The sequence below is a fragment of the Dendrobium catenatum genome, unplaced genomic scaffold, assembly GCF_001605985.2.
Source record: "Dendrobium catenatum unplaced genomic scaffold, ASM160598v2 fragScaff_scaffold_925, whole genome shotgun sequence".
NCBI lineage: Eukaryota > Viridiplantae > Streptophyta > Magnoliopsida > Asparagales > Orchidaceae > Dendrobium > Dendrobium catenatum.
Window position 1 is genome coordinate 561,027 of NW_021319387.1, and position 10,019 is coordinate 571,045.

Consider the following 10,019-nt stretch of genomic DNA (forward strand, 5'->3'; position numbering starts at 1 on the left):
AAATCATTCGAAAATATTTTTCCATCGAAAAATCCGTCGGAAATACACCGGAAATGTTTTACCGGCAAAATCATTTACACCGAAAATCCATTGAAAATGCTAATTTCCAACGGATTTTGGCCATTTTTTCGGCGTAAATGGCAGCCGAAAAATGACGTTTTTCCTGTAGTGGGCATGTTTATGTATAATGTCATGACACTACCTCCATTGATTACTAGCTTACATCTCTTCTACTTATACAAAAAATACATTGAGAAATATTCCTCCTTTTCTAATCCTCATACTCCCTAGACACAGTCATGCTTCTCATGACACTTAAATAAAGGATCTCCTACATTCTCCGTATACTCCTCAGAAAGAGGTGTTTCATCATTAATCTCTTCCACCTCATCATTAACTCTCTCCTCTTCTGCTTCTTTATTAGTCTCATCTAGGAACATAATTTAGTTTAGCATTGATGCTACATATGTCCCTTCTCATGACATTTGAAGGTGTAGGAGCAGGTTTAACAAAAAACCTTTGGGTTGAGTAAGAGGATGATTGAAAGGATGAGTTTGAACTTCTGGATATAGATGAAGATGCTACCTTTTTATGCTTTTATAAGAGAAAATCATAATGAAACCATCCTCAAAGGTTTGAGGGTCATATAACTCAACCTCATATTAAATATCACTCCTAAGACCAATAAAAAATTTATTGGCTAACTAGCACTCATGATCTATATAATTGCTCCTAGCTAATAAATCCTCAAATATGTTCATATATTCTACCACTTGGGTATTTCCTTATCTAATGGTTATCAATTATGTATGTTTTTTTCATGATTTCTTGGATAGTACTTAGCCCTTACCATTTTATTTATCTCTACCTAAGTAAGATGGTGTCATAATAACCTTTTTTCTTAATTAAAATATTAGTTAAAATAACTATTTTTGTATGGACTATAAGTTTCATTTTAGTAAAGGTGATTCTTTGATAGTCATCTATTTGGTATCAATTAAAGAATTCATCTATTTGTGCAATCCAATCTAAGAATCTGTTAGGGTTATAGAATCCATCATATGTGAGAGCACATAGCTTAACCTTCTTTTGGGGTTCAATCAATATTTCATGATTCTTAGGTTGATCATTCTTATAGATATTTCTAAAAGGTTATCTTCTATGTGAAAACTAGGATTTTTCAAGTACTCTTCTCTTATGGTTTCAATTTCAATGGGGTTTCAAGTAAAATGACATGTTTGAACCATAACACTTAAATTTTGAACTTGAGTAGTTAAGATTAAAATGAGAAGTTAGATTTTGTTAAATTTTCATTAGTTTAAAAAACTAAATCATCTATCTTCCTATTGGTATTTAATTTCTAATTGATATTGACTAGTTTGGTGGCATGATGAAATCACGATAGTTATAAAATTAAATATGCATTTGTAATATTATAATTGCATTTAAGTGGAGATATTTATGGTACTTTTTTGAGAATATGTTTTTAGAACAATCTAGAGATTTAGACTAACAAAATCACAATAAAAGATTTTAACAAAACACCAAAAAAATAAAATCACTACAGGAAAACTCATTACCGACAGAATTTCCGACGGATTTCCGGCAGAAGAATTTCCGGCGGATTTTCCGACAGATTATTTATAAACATTTCCGGCAAATTTTCAAACAGATTTTTTGACGGATTTTCTGGCGGCTTTTCAGGCGGATTTTCCGACATATTATTAAATTAATTCATTAATAAATTTATAGTTTATTTTAAACGTTAGGGAGAAATTTAAATTGAGTTGCAAGTTTTGCGTTGGAAGTTTTGGGGGTTGTTGTGGATTTTGCTGCTGCGTTGGAAGTTTTGCGGTTGTTTCTCTATACTGTAATGATAGAATCCTGTTCTCGGATTCTTCAAATGGTAAATTTCAATTGAGTAAAACTTGGGAGAAATTTAGGAATGTTGGGGATAAATCCCATATTTTTGCGGCTATTTGGCATAGTTCTTTCCCTATATCGTATTCTACTTTTGTTTGGCGAAAATACCTAACTTTCCTGTAGTGAATCAATCAACTCACCAAGATAATTGGATGAAAAAGATCACCAAACCCCTCTCCTTTGGACGACCACCAAGCCAAGCCACTAGTTGAATTCACTCCAAATTTAGTCATAAAATGAATTAAACACTTTACTCCCTAAAAAAAGTTTAAATACAAATAATAATAAGGATAATTGAAATTTTAAGAAAATTGGGAAAGGAGGAGGAGCGCCAATATTAAGTAACCACCATAACTATTCCCTCCTTCATGCTTCGCCGGCCACTCCAACCATGCCTAACTACTTGTTGTAAGTAATCTTACACTAGGGTGGAAAAGTATGAAAATGCATGTGTGAGTGTGTTCATCCACTATACATTATCAAAAGATGGAAAAAGTACTAGTAATTTTACCTTAGTTAGTGATCAAGATGATGGATGGAAACTTCTATCAACCTTGTAAGAGTAATAAAATTTGAATACATCACACACTCAAGCATTGTACTCAATATCATAATTATCAAGTTAAGGTAAGTCATCGACTATGAAGTCAAGGGGTTGTAAGTTGTTAGTGGGAAGTCACGAATAACTCACCAACAACATATCAAGGCAGTTGATTGATGGGTAAGGAGAAGGCCAAAGACTACTCCCCCATAAAAACACCTCATGTAGAATTAAATTTGATGAAGATCTAGGCCATCAACTATAAAGTTAATTTCATATTAGATGTTAACATTAGGTTAACTAGGAGAATTTATCAAATTGGGAGAATTAAATAAGTTGCATCATGAGATGCAATGAATCATCCCGTTAAAGGAGAAGCCCATTATTTCTTTAATAGTAACCTATTTCAATAGATATAATGATTAATCCTATGGATTTTAAATGGAATATTTATTTGGATAATGAATTGATGATGGAGGCATTGGTAGGTCCTTAGTTGAAGACAAAGAGTTGACATATAATTGTTAGCCTCTAAGGGACAAGAGTGGTCATGAAGGGTGGTTATTCCTTCTTTATTAATCCCATTAAGGGATGGAAGGAAAATGCTCACTAAGTTACATATGAGGAAGCGAATTAAAGAGTTTTTTTTTTTTAGTAAAACTCTAGGATGAAGAGGAAATTTAGGATATTTTTTTCCTCTTACAGACCCTTGATTGTAAGGTAAATGAATATTCCAAGAGTCTTTTTATGGCAAAAAAGAGAAGGCATAAGGAATGAGGTCTGACTTAGGCGACAGAGGAGATAACAATGAATGACTAATTCCATTAGCTTAAGAAGCTAAAATTAAAGCACCAATGATGAAAATATATTGACAACTAAGGAAAAGAATTCGATAACTAATCTCATTTGCTTATGAAGCCAATATGAAAGTACGTTGTTATACAATCATCGACTATGAGAAATTAATGTAGAGAAGGCTATGATGACTTGGGAGATTCTTCATGTATTTGGTGCCTCTAACTTGAAAGCGAACTCAAAGACTTCAAAAATAGCCACCAGCTATATGATTTTGATGTCTTATCGAGAAGGCTAAAGGGTAATTGGTGTTGGTTACTCGGCAAAGTCTTCAATAACTATAGGATTTAATGGATAGATGAAGTCTTTATGCCACAACTTATGTTGACCAAGTTTTTAGAATGCCTAAGGTGGGTGTAAGAAGGATAAATCGCATAGGTTTTGTGGATGAATCTAAATTGAGTTATGCTCACCTTATATATAGGTCTAAATTGATTTAGATGAAGAAGACTTGAGTTGAGCTATAGTTAGACCAAATAAGTTCAATTAAGTGAGACTAAAATTGAAATAGTAAATACAAAATTGACTCAAACATGACAATGAACAACCTTTAATTTTAAATTAAAATTATATGTCCAATGTCGAACGATTTTAGATGCTTAGGAATTTCTATACAATGAGGGCAGTTAATTAGAAATAAACACCATTATCTTCTTTATTGAAGCAACTCCTTCAACTTAATCTTATTATAGACAATAATGGCCTGCGCGCCTCCACCTCCCTCCTATTGATTATCCTATCTCAAACTTTAAGCTAGGGTTTTTGTTGATTGTGCCATATAGATTTCCTAATATGGGAGATTTTTGAATCCTAAGTATCCTTCTTCTAGTGCAAACATTTCTTCAAAGGTTATTATTCTCTCTCTTAAGTCATCTCTCCCACGAGTTCTTTTATAGCTAATCACTTGCTTATAAAATGTTATCCTCCACTTGAAAAGTTTTAAAAGCTTCACTTGTTAATTATGGAATATAGAGGAGCTTCCTTAGAGGAGCATATTTTTAAAATATTATTATGTGCCTAATTCAATATCTCCTCTAAAAGCCAATAGATAGTGCCAAGAAACAACTTCTCCTTTTCAATATCTATAAAATTTTGGATTCGACAATCTTATATTTCCTTACTCTTATATTGTTAAAGGATCCTATAATTAGGTATTAGTATTTATCTTTTGGGAGCACAAACTTTTATGATTGCTTTAATTTTTTAATAATGTATGGTTAGATCCTTGCAAGTGCTTAGGCAATAAATAAAATAAAATTTTTAGATTACGGATGGTTGGATATTTTTTAAATTTTTAATTTTATATAATTAATATTACTTTTTAAAAAAAAAGGTTCTTATGTTTGGAACCACACATGAATGAAGTTGCAATTTTTTTTCCTCCCATGATCAATGCTCTCAAAATCCATAAATTTAAAACATTGAAGACATAATGGCATATAAAATATACTATCACGTAAATTCAAATTTTATAAAGGCAAACTCATAACTTAATTCAAAATATAACTATCAAGCTCAAATAAGAAAATCTCTTAAAAGCTTTGCTTCATTTCATATTTCTTTCTTCTCTCTTAGAAGTTTTGCACTACAGGAAAACCGCATATTACCGGTGGACGAAATCCGCCGGAAAACATAGATATTCCGACGGAAATATAAGTTTCCGGCGCACGTTTCGGCGGAAATCCGTACGCCGGTTTTGGTCACGTTTCGGCGGAAATGGTTCAGACAGCCCTATACCGTCGGATTGGCCGGCGGAACCGGCGTCGGTAAATTTACGGCGTATTTTGCTGCGGAAATGTTGACGCAAACTTTTCGTCGAACAATTCCACTGGTGCCTGCGCCGTTTATTACCGTCCAGAATTTTCTGCCGGAAAATCCGACGGTAATCGCGTGTTTTCCCGTAGTGTTGCTTCTCACTTAATATATAAATTTTTAAGGGAAGAGATTTTTATATAAATTGAGAACTCATCCACACCACACAATGTTAAACTACCTAAGATAATCTCAATTATTCATTTTCCACCTATCGCATCTACAATGCGCTTCTTACTTATCACATCATCAACTATACATTTCTTATATATCTTACCATACATCCCACCCAACCATGACACAAAATACTTTTGTTTCTTACACGTCGCCAAAATTTATACTTCATGACATCAGTAACAAATTCGTGTGACGAGCCACCGGGATGCACAACAAAGGTGTAGCCCTCCTCAATGTCAATCCAGGTGATTCTGTCATGTCCACTCTCTTGCCACCTCCAGCAGCCTTCCACTCGAAGCACTGTATTAATGACGCAAGGGCACAATAGACAACTTGAAGTGCTGCTGTTATTCCGGGGCATCCCCTTCTTCCACTCCCAAATGGTATCAGATGGAAATGTTGCCCCCTTATATCAATGTTCTCCTCATGATCCATAAATCTCTCTGGCATGAATTTGAGAGAGTCTGTCCAATGTTTAGCCTCACGACCAATGGCCCAAACATTGATGAAGAGCCTAGTCTTAGCCGGGATGTTGAAACCATCAACCGTGCAATCTTTATCTGACTCACGAGGTATTAGAGGGGTTGGCGGGTGGAGACGAAGTGTTTCCATTACTATGGCTTTTAGGTAAGGGAGATTGGGAATATCAGTCTCATGCACTAATCGATGATTTCCAATAACGGTATCGAGTTCGGCTCTAGCTTTTTCCATATATGTTGGGTTATTGATGAGTTCGGCCATCGCCCATTGCACCGTCAATGATGTGTTGTCCGTGCCCCCGGTGAAGATGTCCTGTGAATTAAAAAAATATTTGAGCATAAAATATAAATAAAAAGAAAGATTAAAACAAATTTCATATATATATATATATATATATAAAGAGAGAGAGAGAGAGAGAGAGAGAGAGAGAGATTAAGGAATAATAATAATAATAAAAAGCCTAACCCGAATGAAAGCTTTAACGTTGTTCCTTGTGAGCTTAATCTCAGCTCCTTCATCCTCAGATATATCCATCAATATATCAAGCAAGTCCTTTACCACTTTGAAGTTTTCCCCGTCCTTCTGATTAGCCAATCTTCTCTTCCTCCTCTCCTCCTCCTTCTCCACCATAATTCTCTCCATCAACCCATCAAACCTCCGGTGCAGGTCCTGCAACCTCTTATCAAACCCTTGCAAATCCAAATTCCTACAAAACCATAAATAATCCGCAACGTTAAACTTCCCTAACAACTCCGTCGTCTCCATCACCAACCTTGTTGCCTCCGCATTCGTCCCAGAGCAACGTCGGCTCACTGCCATGCGGCTGGTTACATTGTTAGTCATCCTCGTCATCTCCGCGCCTATGTCCACAATCTCACCTTCCCTGGATTTTCGATGAAACTCCTCGAGCATTTCTCTCAGCTCCTCTCGACGAATCGGGCGGAATTGCTCGAGTGTTCTACTGCTAAAGAGCTCCAGCATATAGAGACGCTTTGTGAAGCGCCAAAAGCTTCCATAAGGAGCGAAGGAGAAGTTAGAGGAGCCATATGTTAGAATGGAGACAGCCTTGGTGAAGGGTCTGTTGGGGAACGAAGAGTCATGCGTCTTGAGAAACTCGCGTGCCGCCGAAGCAGAACAAGCGATTATGCAAGGTATGGAGCCGAGGTTGAGGGAGAAGATGGGACCGAGGCGCTGTGAAAGGCGGTAAAATGATTGATGTGGAAGGGAGGAGAGGAGGTGAAGGTGGCCTATGATTGGTAAGCGGCGAGGGGTTGGTAGGTTGCCAAGACGACGAGGGTGGTGGCGGAACCGCTGGTAATACAAAGGTAGGAGGAGGAGGAGGGGGAAGAGGAGAAGAAGAACAGGGAAGGGTAGGAGTGTTGCATGGGGGGTGGTTTCAACGAGGCTTTGGTTGTACAAAGCCTGCATGTTATGGGATTTAATTGATTTACCGATTAAGGCAGTCGATCAAGTCTCTGCATGCATCCAACAATGCCTATCTCTCTTTCTCTCTCGCTATAGATTTATATAAGCTTTAACCATTTGTCGTAGATTGCGTTGGAATTTTTGTGTGGCATCCAGCTTATATTCTGAAGCTGTAGATCATCATCATATAATTAATTACTTATGCTGCGTTTGATTCGGCGTTAGATTCCTGATCCGAATAGTCCATTCATGAAGTTGCAAATATATATTGTTTGATGCATTTATCATTAAAATTTCAATATTTGTTCAAATTAATTTATCGTTAAAATTCGGTCAAACAACAGCTCAATTTTATTTCTATTTTTTTACAGTTTTTTGCTTTTAGAAAACTTTTTTTTTTTCAAATTAAAGGAAAGATTGAAAATTTGAATTTTCTTAATTACCATTCTATCTGTTAACGTTTATTATAATTTAACTTATTTAGGTTGGAGAACTACGAAAGGAGTAGGAGAAATATTTAAATTAGGATTATGAATTTTTTTATTTAATTATTTTGGGAAGCAAGTAGCCCAAACTTTGGGCAACTTGCAAGGCTGAGCCAGAAAGTTTTTTTCTGGCGGGGCCTAAATTATTATTATTATTTTAATCTCTATCATATATTTTTTTGAATTTATTATTTAAAAAAGTATTAAATATAAGATGATAAAAATCTTACAATTTATCAACGTCCGCTTCTCATATTTTCACATGCAAATATGTAATGGTTAACGTCATTTGCTTGATTTTCATATTTCAAAGTTTCAACCTTACAAGGATGCTCTTACGGTATGCTATTACATGAATAATTTCTTATATCAAAATCAATTTCATTAATTAAAATTTGGGCAATTACTGAAAAATCAAAGAAAACTAGATTAATAATTCATTAATTATTTTTTTGGGCTAATTATCTTGTATTTTTCAGTGTATTTATGTCTTGTACTCTGTATGATGTTTGGTGCTATTTGTAATCTCAGGCATTTCTTCTTTTCTGATTTTGGCTCCTCTATTTTTGATCCTTTTCTGATGTGTGCCTTTTCCTTTTATCTTGTGCTAATTATTGCATCCGGTCACCAAGCGCAGAGATAGGTCAAAATATTAATAAAATATTATTTTAAATTAAGCGCGTCAAAAGCGCAGTCAAAACACAGTCAAAAGCGCAGTCAAAAGTAGAGGTAAGCAAAGCGCAGTTAAAGAACACCTAAAGCGCACCTAAAGGCTAAAGCGCATTCAAAGCGTAGTCAAAAGCGCGGGTGACGTGCCATGTTTTTTATTGGATGTCCGAACCTATTCTGCACATCCGGTGACCGGATGCAATAATTTGCCTTTATCTTGGTGGAGGATTCCAAATTAATTTTTCCTTCATGTCTCTGTTAGCTTTATTTGTCTATCCAGGTGTTAGTTTTTCTCTTCCTTGTGTTGTGCCTTTTGTAGCTATGGAGAGTAGTGTAGCTGGTAGAGTATTCTTTTCAGCTTTTGATGGAGCTATAATTGGACTATTCTTGGTATAACTGCTTTGGTTTTGTTGATTTTTTTGGCCTCTATTATTTTTTGCAGGTATCTTTTGGTTGTTACATGGTTGATCTTAAAATATGTCAAGCTTGGGCTTATTTTTGGGTTTGACTTCTTGCTTATCTTTGCATTTTATTTACCCTTTCGTAATTAGATAGGGATCTTTTATTCTTTAGGTTTTGTTCTCGTTCTTTTACTTGTAGCTCTTTGAGTACTTACGGGGTGTTTGATCCCTCTAAAGACTTGTAACTCTTTTTTTTAATGAAATAAAATTAAACCCTTAAGAACAAGATTAATAGTTTAAACTCACTCCGCCTTGGTGGAGAGAGAGGCTTGTTGGGGGATGGTTTAATTTAAATTTTTATTTAAAATATTTTTAAATATATTCCAAATATTATTTTTTATTTGTAAAATAATTTTTAGTATTTTAAATTAATATGTTTTTTAATTTATTTAAAAATTTTAATTTATATTTTAATATAATTTGAGTTTAAAAGTTTATTTATTTATTTATTTGAAATTTAAAAGTTTCAACTTACTTTTTAGTGAATTGCAAAATATAGTTATAATTTATTTATAATTATACTTATTTAATTAGTATTTTTTTTATATTTATATAATTTTTTTGCTAAATTAGTTTTTAAAATAGCAACAAAATCATACAATCATATACTAAAATTTTTGACAAATAAAACATAATTCTAGCTATTACTATGAAAATATTTAAACATTCGCCTATTATAAAAGCCCACTCATGAAGAAAGAATTAATAATATTTAAATATTAAACTTAACATCTAAAAGGTTTGACTTTTCTTAGGGAATATATATATATATATATATATATATATATGCTAGCAATTTAATGGATATAAGATGAATTATGAAGGGGCACCTTCCTTATTATCATTGGAACTCTATAATTAATGTTGGTCAGTAATCAACTCTTTTTTTGCCCTATCCGCCTTTGCTTTGGCGATTTTCTTTGCGACTTCAGGTCTCAGATCTCTCCGACAGGTTCCTTCGATCGGTAGTTCGTTTGAGTTTATTTGGCTATTTTGATCCCTTTTTTCCCGTCTTCTGCCTTCGGGCTGCGGGGCTTCGTCTTCTCCGATGGAGACGAACTCACCGTCTGCTCTTGCTAATGTCTGGGGTGTTCCTCCCCAAGGGATGCATGGATCTACTAAAGGTATGATAGATAATGGTAAATCTGTGGCTTCTTCGCGATCTTTTCGTGATGTTTTGGCTGGTCCGAG

General features: G+C 34.5%; 1 protein-coding gene across 1 annotated transcript; it reads right to left on the bottom strand.

Annotated features, from left to right (window-relative positions):
• Window positions 1–5,473: 5,473 nt before the first annotated feature.
• Window positions 5,474–7,216, bottom strand: LOC110106461 (cytochrome P450 93A2-like). Its single transcript, XM_020836385.2, has 2 exons — window positions 6,254–7,216; window positions 5,474–6,100 (listed from the first exon to the last, which is right to left on the bottom strand). The coding sequence occupies exons 1-2, from the start codon at window positions 7,214–7,216 to the stop codon at window positions 5,474–5,476; spliced, it is 1,590 nt and encodes a 529-aa protein (XP_020692044.2).
• Window positions 7,217–10,019: the final 2,803 nt, after the last annotated feature.

What these genes read in the sequence shown, in the direction of transcription:
- LOC110106461 (XM_020836385.2), bottom strand. Translation starts at nt 7,216, where the DNA reads ATGCAGGCTTTGTACAACCAAAGCCTCGTTGAAACCACCCCCCATGCA. An exon ending in ACGTTAAAGCTTTCATTCGG is followed by an intron (nt 6,101 to 6,253) that starts GTTAGGCTTTTT and finishes TTTAATTCACAG; the next exon opens with GACATCTTCACCGGGGGCAC.